This window comes from Excalfactoria chinensis, chromosome 14 (genome assembly GCF_039878825.1).
Source record: "Excalfactoria chinensis isolate bCotChi1 chromosome 14, bCotChi1.hap2, whole genome shotgun sequence".
NCBI lineage: Eukaryota > Metazoa > Chordata > Aves > Galliformes > Phasianidae > Excalfactoria > Excalfactoria chinensis.
Window position 1 is genome coordinate 9,377,050 of NC_092838.1, and position 12,969 is coordinate 9,390,018.

Here is a 12,969-nt window from a genome sequence, read left to right on the forward strand (position 1 = left end):
TTTTGTTGCCTTGGTTAACAGTGAAGCGTGTGGTTTTTTTAAAGGGAAAAGCATGACGAGAAAAGTAGAAGCTTGGCAAGAAGAGGCCCTGGAAGGCCCAGGAAGAGGAAACTTGGATCAAGCGCTCTGTCGCCCATTAAGGAGAGAGGGAAGAGTGACAGCAAGAGTGGAAAGTAAGGCTGGAATTTGGGGAAGATGGGAAAATGGCAGGGTCGCTGCACAGGGTCGTACTTGGGGAAAGCATCTCGGATGCAGCGGGGTCTCGCCGTGGCGATGGTCAGGCAGGATGGTCTCACATCAGTGCTGTGGAAGTGTTCAACATGAGCACGGCCTCACGGTGGGAAGGCGATGCCAGCCCTTGTGTCTGCGTGTTGGCTATGCGTAGGACAGGCGGAGTTGAGTGGTGTTGAGCCTTCGGTGTCGGGAGCGTGTCTTTGTGCCCGTTCAGGAGGACAGTGCAGGAGGGTGCCGTCGAGCTCATGGCAGGATGCTGATGTCAGAAACTGGAAGGATAGGGCTGGTCCAGGTTTTCTGTTTTCTCGGGCCTTTCTGCTGCGTTTCTTGTGTCTTCACCTCCTGTTCCTCTCATCAGTGGGAGTTGGTTTAGCCTGGCCTCTTTCTTTCCGGTGTCTGGATCGTTCTCTTTTCTGCTTTTTTTTCTCTTGTGCAAGTCCAACCGATCTCGTTTGGATACCTGGATTTGCAGCTGGCCATCTGACCATCCTTAGATGGCTAAGCCTCTCAAAAGGGAGGGCATCTCCAAGCTGCCTCCCTTTCCAATATGTATTTTTTGCAAATACCCTTTGCAATCAGACTCAGGTGCCCAGCTCCCACTGACTGTGTGCTTCTGTGAAGATCTGTCCTCTCGGTGGCTCTGTTTTGCTCCTCGTGTTCAGATGGCTGAGCAGGCTGGAGGCATCCAGAGGTGGCTGGACCCCTGTGCATGTGTGCATGCATGAGCGTGTTGGTATGCACACCCTCGTGTTACAGGAATGCAGGAGTGACCTGGTCTGGGAGGTGGAGGTGCACCCTCAGTGTCCAGGGCAGGAGTTGTTGGTTTAGCTATGTACAGCGGTCAGCAGGGAGAGCAGAGGGGAGGGGAAGTGCCTAGAGGCTGTCAGTGGCTTTGTGGTGGCAGTGTGATGTGGGCCAGCAGGCTTAGCATGGAGGAGGTGGCAGTGAGAGCTTTCAGTGGAGGCTTGGTAGAGCTCTTCAGGTGTTGAATGATCACAGCATCCATCAAGTAGTTCATGGAGGCAGCTGGGGAGCAGTGTAAGACATGCTTCTAGTCTCATATTATTGTTATTCTTCTATTATTTATTACCCTCTTCTTTCCCCACAAATCCTGGAGAGACCAAAAGCACAGTCTGCCAGTGCCACTTGCAGTGGGGCCAGGCTTCTAAAGCAGATGACCTGCCCTTTTTTGCAGGCTGGTCCTCACGGTGCCGTTGTCCCTCCTTGCAGCCCTTAACCCCTCCTTGCTCACACCGAGCATCCTGGTGCCAGGCATGGTGGTACCTCCCTGGGCCTCAGATCTGTCTCTGCACCTAGTGACCATGAAAATGGAGGTGGGATAAAACCACCACAGCCAGCTCGACTCCTAACCTTCCTCCTGCTGAGCTGTACCAGGTTGGGTGCTTTTTCAGTGGCTGTTACTCAAGACCCCAAACGCTTCCTTTCAGAGACCATCCTGTGGGTCTCTGATCTGTGTGCTGGTATCCAAGAAGGGCTCCCTGCCTCTCCTCTTTGATGGAAAACGAGAGTCAGGCCCTCACTGTGTCCAAACTGCTGTCATTCATGATGGACTTGGCTCCCATTAAGGATCCCCACTGTTCTAGGAGGCATTTTACCTCACTTTTGAGCTTGATGGGGATCACAGGGAGGAAAGCCCCCCCACCTTGACCCATCCTGTGCTTGGCTTGCAGACTAAGCAAGTCCTTGTTGCTCTCTGAAGACTCTGAGACTGGCGAGGGCATGAAGAAGAGGCACAAAGGGGCCCTCCCGGAGGAGGATGACGATGTGGAGAGCGGCAGTGGCAAGATGAAAGGGAGGAACCAGAGCTGGGAAGAACACGATGCTGCTCTCAGCTTCTCAAACGAGGTCAGTGCCCTCGTGGGGAATGTGGAGCCACAGGCCAAAAGCGGATCTTTTTCCCACATGGCCCGGTGTCGGCTTGCTTTGAACAACTGCTCCTGATCTTACAGCATCTGCTCTCAGTTCACGTGTGTTCAGCAGCTCCTCATGGCAGGGCTCTGTGCAGCAGAGGGGTGTTTGCAGAAGCTCATGTTGGCTGATGGAGGTTGGGCCTTTCTGGTAATCAGTAGAGAGGCGAGCACCTTCAAGCCAGCCAGGACATTGCAGTGTTGTACTAGCTCAGAATCCAGAGCAGTGGTCATATTACTTACTGCTCTGGCTGTCGAGCCAGAGGTGGGTGACTGACTTTGAGGTGAGAGAAGAACAGAGTGCAGTCTCGCTGTTTTAAATGCAGGGTTTTCCTTTACTCCCATTGAAGCAATGAGATAATGACTGGAGCTTTAAGCTGCAGATGAAATCCAGAATACATACAGTCAAAGTACTGAGTTACAGCTGCTGTTATCTAGCTGTAACACATGTAAAGTAAACTTACTTTTTTTCAAAGCACAAGAAAATACAGAGAAAGAATGAAACAGCCCTGGCTGTAATGCAGTGGTGCTGATGCTCTTGCTGGGAGGTATCTGGGTGTTTTTGTCATCTCTGCCACCGTAGCTGGTTGCTTGTATGGAAACCTGAATTTATTTGGCTGGAATTTGGGGTAAAGAAGATTTACAATCTCTGTGATCTAGAGAACAGCTTGTAAACCAAACCCAAACAAATCCTATAAAACAGAAAGTGTTGAGAAGAAAAGAACTCCAAGCTATGTTAATTTGTGAATATATTTCTTTTGGAAGAAAACTCAGTCTTTCTGAGTTGTCTTTGACATTATATATAACTTTATGAGGGTGAAGCTGCAGCATTTGCTGCTGTCTTTCTCCTTGGTGCCATGATGGGAGCGAGGATCTTCCTTTTGAGGCATTATTAATTGGCAAGCACAAGAGACTGAAATGAGGGTAGTGAAAAGCCCTAGGGTCTGCCATGATACCTGCTTTGTATTCACCTGCGTCCCTTCCTTTCACCTTGACAGTTAAAGCTTAAGAAAAAGAAAGTACCATCGGATCAGGAACAGCTGGCCAGCAAGCTCGACAAGGCCCTGTCGCTCACCAAACAAGACAAACTCAAATCCCCCTTCAAGTTTGCTGACAGCTCTGGGGGGAAGCTGAAAGCTGGTGGAGGTGGCAGCAGGTACCTCTCTTCTCATGAGGCTCTGCCAAGTAAGGAGGAGAAGAAGAGCCTGGCCAAAAACCTGGGCCTGTCCTTGAAATCCACCAAGGAAGGTAAAAACAAAGTGTCTGCCAAAATGAAGAAGATGGAGGTGGGATTAAAAGTCAAAAATCAACTGAAGGTTTCCCATTCACCAGCAATATCTGAAGTTAGCAGCTACTCCTATAGTAAGTAATCCCTCATTTATCTCTTGTTATGGTATAACCTGTTGCGTGGGCTTGTGGCAGGGGTTTCTGGCCTCTTGGAAGTGGTCTTGGAGATGGGTCTGGTTTTGCTCGTGGTCGGGAGGTGACCTTCTCCTTGGCTAATCCATGCTGCTGCATCTTTGGGCCGGGTGTGAGATGTCCACCCAACTTGCCCCCAGGTAGCAGACGTTGCTGCGTCCTTTCCTGGCCTGTGTTGTTCCAATTGGATCTGAGGAAAAAGAGGTCAAATTGTGGCCTTGCTTTCAGTGCAAGTAGACACTCTCCATCTAGCTGCCAGATGAGTTCTCACTGCCTCTTCTTGGGAGGTGGTTAGCAGAGATAACGTGGTGAGCTGGTGGGGTTCAGCTGTGGAGGCAGGTAGGGAAGGCACAGTCTGCAGGGAAAAAACTGATGTCTGAAGGATCCTGCTGCCTTTCTTCGGTGTTGTGGCTTGATTCCTGGGTGGCTGTGTACAGCCTTCCCATTGGAATTAGTGTGCTCTGTGCCATCCTGTGTACTGGTGCAGCCAAGGCAAAGATTCCTGCAGACACCATTACAGAGGGAAAAACCTGAATTGCAGGTAGCATTAGGATGACATAGGACCAGCTGTTGAAGAGTCTCTAATGGCTCAGACAGACAATGGGGCAGAGAAGCATGCACAGGACTTGGAGTTTATGGTCTGAGGCCGGGTAGCTCACTTACATACTCATCTTGTCCTTTGCTTGCAGCTAATTAAGTCCCACGTTAAAGCTCTTATGGGGTATTCATATGCATAACAAATGTATGTGGCAGCAGTGCAAGACCAGTTTAGAAATTTCACTAATGGGGAAGATGATGAGGTAGCGACTCCACACAAACAGATGTTTGGCGTGAAATCAGCCATTTACGTGGCAAAATAGGAGCCATTGTGCTCACTGGACTTGAACACAGCCTTTGACTGGTTGTGCTTTACAAACCACCCCGTAGTGCTGCTCTGCAGTGTACTTCAGCCCCAGGAACATACCCAGGCCTCCTCAGCTGGGAGCTCTGGAGCTGTTGTGGAGGTAAGCAGGGGCAGAGGGGAGGCACAGCCCCTTGCTGGGAGATGCTTTCACAGTATTCTCACACTTGGTGCTGTGATTTCAAGATCAGAAACTCCTTCCTGGGCCCAAAGGAGCAAGGGAGCTGCTGTCCGAGTCCCCTCCTTTCCAGCAAGTCTCCTGATGCAGGACTGTGCCTGTGTCACCGCATGTATCTCAGAGCAGGAGGATTATTGTTACCGAGGAACCGACTCTGGAATGGCTCAGCTTTGATACGAGTTCTTTCAGCTGTGTGCCAAGTTCAAGGAAAGGGCCTCAGGCAGTCATTGGTCACTCAAGCGTGGTGGATTTGGAGAGGCAGGTCGAGCATATGGCAGCACCTCCCGTGACTGGTGGGCTGCTCTTGTGGAGGAGGAGAGTGGGACCAGTGCCAGATGCTCGTGCCTCCTCCTGACCTCATGGTTCTCTAGCTGGAGTCTTGAAAACCTTGGGCATGTATCCAGAGGGTGAGCTGAGTATCCCGTTCCCAGCCATGCCCATGGCAGTGAGGCTTACCCCATCTTCTGTGTATCTGGGCTCTGGACCTCCTAAGCTGCCACCCTTTGTTCCTTCCTCTCCACAACTGACACAATGGAGATGGGGAGTGATGTGCTACTGGGGCTGACAGTGGAGAGCATCTGCTGCTGCCTGCATGCTGGGAAAGTCCGTGTCCATAATGTTACGGAGTCAGTGGTGTGTTCGTGAGCTGGGATGTGACACTTCAAAACCTGCTTCTGTCACATCCAGGGGCACCCTGTATTTCTGCTGCACTCATCTGATGCTGGAGAGGGTGGTTGTGTAAAACTCGCCGCCTGCAGCTTGGTAAAATGGGTTTGTGGACCAAGGAGCTTGGTCACTGTTCTGTTTTGGTGTCCTTTGTACTGTTGAGTGTCTGGGGTGGCTGTTTGGAGTTGGACGTGTTGTCCCTTAGCTGGGGTTGCTCTGGCTGTGTCAGAAGCAGTTCAAGGGAGTCAGTTTGTGTAGAGATGGGGATTTAAGTAGGAGGATAAAACATAACCGTGGCTGGGGCTGATTCGGGTTGATTGGCCAGTCGTCATCGCTGCGCCTTTGGTGGCTGTCGTCACAGTGGAGATGTCTGTCTCAGCTTTTGGTTCCTGAGCTGAAAACAGGTCTTGGATCCTGCCATAGGGCGGGAAGGCGGGCTGGATCTAGATGGAGAGTGTTTATTTCTAACCGAAAGAAGGAGGTGTGTATTTCTGTGTTTACTCGGCTCCCAGCTGAGCCTGTGGCTTGTGGTGGAGGCCTGGCAGGAAGGACACGGCGACGCGCAGCCCCTGCTGGTGCAAAGCCCCTTCACCCAGAAACACACAAAAACAACCCTCTGACCCCCCTCTGAAACCCACCCAGACCCCGTTCCCTGCGGTAATGCTCTTCCCACCCGCTTTGACTGCAGATACGGACTCGGAGGAGGAGGAGGAGGAGGGATCCCTGAGGGACGAGTGGCCGGCGCAGCCCCCCTCTGCCCCCAAGCTGCGGCCGCCCGGCCTCTACAGCACAGCAGCCAGGAAGGGCGGCCGGGCGGCCGGCGGCCCCAAGGCGGCCCCGCGTGGTGTGGTGGCCGGGCGGCCGCTGAAGGCCAAGGCGGCGGCGGGCCGCAAGCAGCCCTTCTGCCTGCTGCTGCGGGAGGCCGAGGCGGGATCTTCCTTCAGCGACTCCTCGGAGGACTCGTTCGATCAAGGTTACTAGCTTATAGCAAACGCACCCCTCCGCCATGGCTGCGTGGGGCGGGCGGGGGGGGGCGAGCAGGGGCCCTCAGGCCGGGGTCAGCCATTTTGATGGTCGCAGCCAGGGCGGCCATCTTTGTTCTTGGCAGCGTAGGCTGCTGTATCAGCCCGACGGTTCTTTTTGATCCTTTTTGTACCTGTATCGCTGTGATATTATTACCCACTGGCTCTGTTGGAGCTTTTATATCCACTGGGTTTTAGAGTTCACCTCTCCCTACTTTCCTGTTCCCTTTCTCCCTTCAGTTTTTCCCTCACTTTCTTCCTTGCTGCCACCACCACCATTATATTCTTTTTTTTTTATTCCTGTTATTTTATTTCTTATTATTTGATTTTGGCATGGGTCTTGAGGAGGCTTTGGAAGGAGCCTTTTTTTTTTATCTTTCCCTTTTTCCGTTGCGTTCCTTCACTTTTGATTATTACCATTCTTTTTATTTTATTTTTTTTTTACTGCCGGGATACTGTTGTGTGGCCGTGTGACTTGATGTTTGTACTGCGATTTTGGTATACCAAGCTTTTATTAAACATATCGAGTTCATTTTTAACTAAACCTGTGTACTTGTCTCTCTTGCTGTGTCTCTTAGCAGGCGATTAGGTTGCCGCTTCACTCCATCCTGCTCTGCATCCCTCTCCTGCTCCCACTCCCCATGAGTAGAACTGGAATTAACCTAGTCTGGGTACTCTCTATTATTCAAATATCCCTGCTAGCAATTGTCGCTCGCTGCCTTTGTCCAAATCAAGGCCTCTCTCCCACCCCCTCTACCTTTTATTTCCTTTTTATTTTGCTCATCTGTTTTGTGTTACGTTGTGTTACTTTAACAGCTGTTTTCTTGTGCTGTTAGGCTCTCAAGGCAGGCAGGTAAATCTCGAAGGCTCTCGGTCCTCATTGCTGCTGTGCGTAAGGTCCCCTTTATTTGACAGACTGACATTTTTTTCTTTGCAGAATATACTCAGCAAGTTTTTATGCCCCTTTTGGGTGGTGGTGTTTTTACTGATGCCCGCACGTTAATCCGTAGTGCTCAAGGATGCGGTAATTACTGCATTAAATTTGACTGCAGTTTCCCTCCCCCACCCTCACCCCAATTTCTTTTTTTGCCTTACAGCTTCTTTTTGTCAGCCCGTCATTAGTACTTCAGTGGGAAAAGAGATTACTTGAGACTTTTCCTCCAGAGACACAAGGGGTTTCTGTTTTAGAGCGCACTCATTAAATAATAATCATGGGGAAAGGTCATTTTAATGAGCCCTCAGCTCCCAAAAGAAAGTAGCTCGTCTGGGCTGAATGCTAAGCAAGAGCATCCCTGGTTGTTATCGCCTGCGTTACGGAGCAGAGCTGCATGCAGCACAGCAAAAGCCTTTTAGCGTCTCACACTGCTCAGTTGTTAATTGAAAACGGGGCTGGGTAGTTTTGCTTTGGTTTTGTTATTCTTAGTTTTTGATCTTAATCTCCTCCACACACCTGTTTTTTCTTCCCTCCAAACCCGCCCTCCAAAGAAAGGCAATTTGAGCTAAAAAAAAAACCAAACCAAACAACCCCAACATATATTTCAAACAGCAGAAAGATGCAGAATGCTGATGTAATTTGATGTGACTCTGGGCTGGACCCACCAGCGCATCTAAAAGAAAACTAAAAAGAAGCCTGTTTCCAAAGAGATCAGATTTACTCCTCAGAGAACCCAAACTGTTGTGGGGCAGTGGATTTCGTGTAAGGGAGAGCTTGCCACATCTCCATGAAGAGTCTGCGTTACTTCCCTTCAGCTTGACATCTCTTCCCTGTTTCTTTCTGCATCTTTTTCTTTGTTTCTTTTGCTGCTGTTGGAAATTTTGAGGCTGTCGCTCCCTTTTTGATGTTAAGTTGTTGAGTTTTTGGGGCTTTGCTTTTTGGTTTTGCTCCGGATGGCAGATGGGTACCTTGGCCCTAGTTTAGCTTTGTTGATTTGTTTTTTTTTTCAAGTAACCTTTTTTCAAACATGGCTATCCCGGTTTTATGGGATCAAGTCTGGGGAAGGGAGGGGGAAACGGGAGGAGGTTGGGAATCCTGGATCAAATGGGGAAAGGCATTTTAAATCCCTCCGAGGTGTCATTTAATGGGGGGGAAACCAAAAGATGCAAAACCTCCGGGGGTGGGAGGTGTGGGCACAGGGGGGTGGTTGGGAGGGATTACTGGTTATAGTTCTGTTTGTTCCTCAAAATGATTTTTGATTTTATTATTATTATTATTTTTGTTGAGTTCTTTGTCAGAAACATTTCTTGAAGGGATATTTGGGTAATAGGGTTTCTAATGGCTTTCCCTGATACTAAACCGATTAATAACCTCAGCTTTTCTAGAAGTGCTCGCTTTCTCCTTGCAGCTGCTTGGCCAACCCTTTCACCCCTGCCCCTATCCATGATGCTTTGAATGTCTGTGTCGGTCTCTTGCATTTGCTCTCACGCTGCACTAAAGAAGCAAAGTGGTTGGCTGGTTGTAGGGCAGACACTTCTCAGCGAGGGTCACTAACCATGAACCTGAACCTTGACCATTGTTATGTAGGTAGGCAAAATAATTTTCTTTATGTCATCTGTCAGCCTCAGATGTTTCGATGTTACCTCCGTGAATAATGACACGTAGATCTTTGCATTCTCTTGGTTTCTTTCTGTTATAATTTGCAAGATGATCGCTGTCCACTTTTGACTTTCCTCTGTCCATGTAGAGTCTGGCATGGAAGATTTGCTTGAGTGTCTGTGTTTGAGGACTCCAGAAATGCTTTCCTGTTTGCTGTTTGATTTACACACGGAGAACGCCTTATCCGAGCAAAGAGGAATAGATTTAGGATAGATCCAAGATGAGAAGGCACAGAATTGCATGCAAAGGCTCTGCCTCTATGCAGCTGAAAGATTTCCTGGGCCACGATGCAGACTGCTTGCTGCTGGGGTGGTGGGTGTCACAGCCCTCAGATGCAGGACTGGCTGCAGGAGAACTTGTTTTTGTCTGCCTTGAGATAGTTGTAGGGACACAGAGGTTTCTTGCTGACCAAACGTAGCACTGGTGTTAAGGATAATGAGCAAAGCCTCTGTTGTTTCATCCAGTGATCTAGGAGAGGAAACTGCCGGGAGAGGCTGACACTATAGAGGGACCATAGAGGGAATGCCATGAAGCTCCCATGGCCAAAGACCCACGTTTTTCTTCTCAATGGACTGTTTCCCTGGGGAGGTGAATGCCTTCTTCCCCTCTCTCCCAGACTTGGAGGATGATTATGTCCCTTTGAAAGAAATGACAGAATGTTTTTCTGCCCTGTTTTCCAAGCACTGTGGATAACCATTTCCCTGTGCAACCAATCCCGTGCAGTCATTGTAATATCGGAGCAGTTTTTAATAAGCACTTCTGGAGTCAACAGCGCAGCACACATGGAGGAAAAAAAAAATCTACAAAAGATGAGAATTGGTTTGTTTGGAGTTAAAAATAAAAGCATCAATGAAGGACAATCTTAAATTGGAGATTTGGAAATAGGCAACCTGCAGAGTTTGGACCGATCACACCAATCAGATGTCAATGACCCAGGAGCTGTCTAAAGTCTGCCTGTACTTAGCCTGCTTTGTATGCTGTAGGCCTGCTTGGTGTTATGAAAAAATCATGCTATTTTTGTTTACAATGTGAAATGACTCTTCTAAGTGTCTGTTTTTACTCCCCCCCCCCTCTCCCCCCTTCCCAAGCCTTTCCTCCCCATCCCTTCCCCTCAGTCCGTCCTGTTACATCAGTCTGTAAAAACCAAACTGCTTACCTGATCTCATCCTCATTTATTCCTCTCCTACAGTAAAATGCCATGAAAAATGCCATGAAAAAAGAAAAAAAAGTTCAGTATTTTCAATTGGTTTTGGTTCTGAATTGAATTGCAGGTGAACATTTCGGGGCATAAAAACGGAAACCTTTGACTTGAGTTTGTCTGGCTTTAGCAGCATCTCAGTATGACTTCTGGTTTGTTTTGGCTGCAGGATTGTATGCGTACGTGTGATTGGGTGTGTGGGTGTGTGCACACATATACACACTCTTCATGATGGCAGGAATGTTTCACTTGATGTGTTTTCTCCTCACCCTTGCTGAGTGTTTACAGAATTACAACAGGAAGAGGAAGGGGGTGGGGTGGAAAAGAATAGGATATTTCAGAATGTTTTTTTTGTCCCTCTGTTAATTCTTGACAGGTGAAAAGATGAAGGCTTTGGTTGTGCAAAAGCATCTGTGCGTGCTTGCTTTTAGGCCCATGGATGGGTTGGCCACAGCAGGAGTGGGACTCAGCCATGGCAGTGAGCTGCAGAGAACCAGCAGGGATATCTTTGCCACCAGGACTAGGAATGTGGGGACTCGGTTTAGAAGTGGGTTTGGAGGGAAGCCCCAGATGTGCTGTTCTGGTTTCCTTCTGCTGTTTTTGTCTCTGGGCACATCAGGAGGAAGAGGAGCAGAGTGAGCAAGAGCTGCCCTTGTGGTGGGGAGGGATGGAGCTGTGAGTGAAGGCTGTGAATGTGCCTTAATGCGGACTTTTTTTTTCCATGCTGCAAGTTGAATCTCCTGCAGGTAGAAATATAAGTGTTTTGCTAATAATGCTGACAGGAGACTGTCTCTGGTCGCCTTTCCATAGTGTGACACCGTATATTTGGAGGAGGTTAGAATAACTGCTGGGTGCGTTATTGCATCGTACGTTTTCTGTGGTGTGAGTAATGGCTGCTTTCAACCTGCCTTTTAAATCTGCTTCACCTCGGTGCTTCTGAAATACAGGAGCTGCTCAGTGCCCTTGTGCCCTTGTGGTTGCAGAGCCCACGTTGGCTGGGATGGAAGAGGAGTCTCTAAGCACTGAGTGTGCTCACTGCTTCATGGTATTCACATGGGACAGGTTGTGAAGGGGTTTCCCTGCAAAGCATCCTCATTTTTTGTCTTCTTTCTTTACTGCTCTGCTTTCCTGGCTCTCAGGCTCTAGCAGGAAGGGCTGTGTGGGCTGATCTTGCAGAGAAATACTGAATTCAGAGCCCGGTTGGATGCATGGATGGAGTCTCAAGTAAGGGGCACTTGTTGGAGTAGGGCATCCCACGTTGGAGTGGAACAGAGCTGATGTAGGAACTCAGGCACTGTTTTGCTCCTTGCAAGCAGGTGGCTTCTGCATCTCAGAATAACCAAGTTCACCTGGATGTGCTTCATTCTTTGCAAAACATGGTAGAAAAGCAAAAAGCAACCGTTGTGCCCCTTCTTGTGTTAGGGGAAGGAATCCGACCCTAATTTGCCGTGGATTGGTTTTTTTTCTTGCATGTGATTTTTGTGCAAGGAGTGAAGATGGCTGTGGATGTCTTGGTATTCACTGCAGGTCCGTTGGGTTAGCAGCAGTTCTCTATCAAAAGGATCGTGTGAGCCACTGAGGTTGTGGAAGGGCTTTCTGTGCAGCCAGCCATTAGTATTCTGCAGCCATCTGATGTATGCTGTTTAACAAAAGTGCCACCCTTTACTTCATTGGATAGAACACAAGGATGAGAGCAGTGCTTTCTGCTATCCCTGCTATTTCCGAAGTCATGAAAAACAACCCGAAGTGGAAAAATAACGCTCGTGTTACTGCATTTTTCTTTTTAACAACCAAGTGTCGAGAACATTTTTATCTATCCCCGAAGGCACCAGTGGAAAGAAAAGGATTTTCATCTTCGTTGCAGCTGATGTTGAAGGGATCTGGTTTCCCATTTGGCCAGCTGGCAGGCGCTGGTGGGCAGCAGAGGCTCTGGGAGCAGAGCAGGGCTCCTGCTAGTGGTGGGAATCTCTCAGCAGCCTCAGTGATCTTATTTAAGCCTTCATGTTTTCCAGACCTAGCTTTTGCAGTTAGAAAGACCACATATATACGTGTGTATGTGCTCGTTTGTGTGTGTGTTTGTGTGCGGTGTTTGCGCAGTGACTCTCACCAGCACTAAACTGTGGATGAGATGGATTTAAAATTCATTGCCTTTGGGCTGATGGGCAGACCCTCGGGATGTGCTGTTGGGAAGGGAGCGATACCCCTCTCAGAGCATCTGCCCCATGTTCCTGCTGTGCACACATCGTACAGGAAAGCCCCAGCTCAGTGCCAGCCCAAGCTGGTTTCTTGGCCAGAGTTCCACGTGGGGCTGTGGGCAGCTCTCTGCTTTTCCTGAGCTGTAGAGAGGGAAGCAAAAGGCAAAGAGAGTTTTGAGGCAGACCGTTTCAACACTCTCGTTGCCATCTCCAGTGCTAACTGCTGAAGCCTGCTCCCCGTAAATGTCATTTTCGCCCTCTGTGTCCTTTCATCTGCAGATACAATTTTCCTCCTTCTGCATTCCAAATCCATCACTTTCAAATTATTATTTCCCTCCTTCCCCCTCTCTTTGCACTTTTGCCTCCTGTCCCTTCTCCTCTCCATGTCCTCCCCGCCTCCTGCCGCGATGCAGGCTGATCTCTGGTATTCCCCTTCCATCCTGAGCTCTGGTTCTGATTACACTAATGGATTTTGTTACGGAGGAAGAAGTGGTGGGTGGGAGGGGAATCCCACAGCTCCAGGGTTGGGATTTTCGAAGAAGTTAAGCTTTTAATTCCTCCTGAAAGCTGCAGGGAAGGGGTGCGTGGCTTCCTGTTCGACACCTTGCTTTTCCCTTCCCTGCCTTGGATGAGTC

General features: G+C 49.1%; 1 protein-coding gene across 4 annotated transcripts in view; it reads left to right on the forward strand.

Moving 5' to 3' along the window:
* Positions 1-12,969, forward strand: part of TNRC18 (trinucleotide repeat containing 18) — a 46,998-nt gene that overhangs the window by 21,643 nt on the left and 12,386 nt on the right. For 3 of the 4 annotated variants that reach the window (XM_072349025.1, XM_072349027.1, XM_072349026.1), the window contains 4 exons: positions 45-173; positions 1,926-2,100; positions 3,161-3,524; positions 6,015-6,299. In XM_072349025.1, the coding sequence (XP_072205126.1) occupies positions 45-173; positions 1,926-2,100; positions 3,161-3,524; positions 6,015-6,299 (953 nt within the window). The remainder of the gene's footprint in view (positions 1-44; positions 174-1,925; positions 2,101-3,160; positions 3,525-6,014; positions 6,300-12,969) is intronic. The other variant, XM_072349028.1, reaches the window with a different exon arrangement.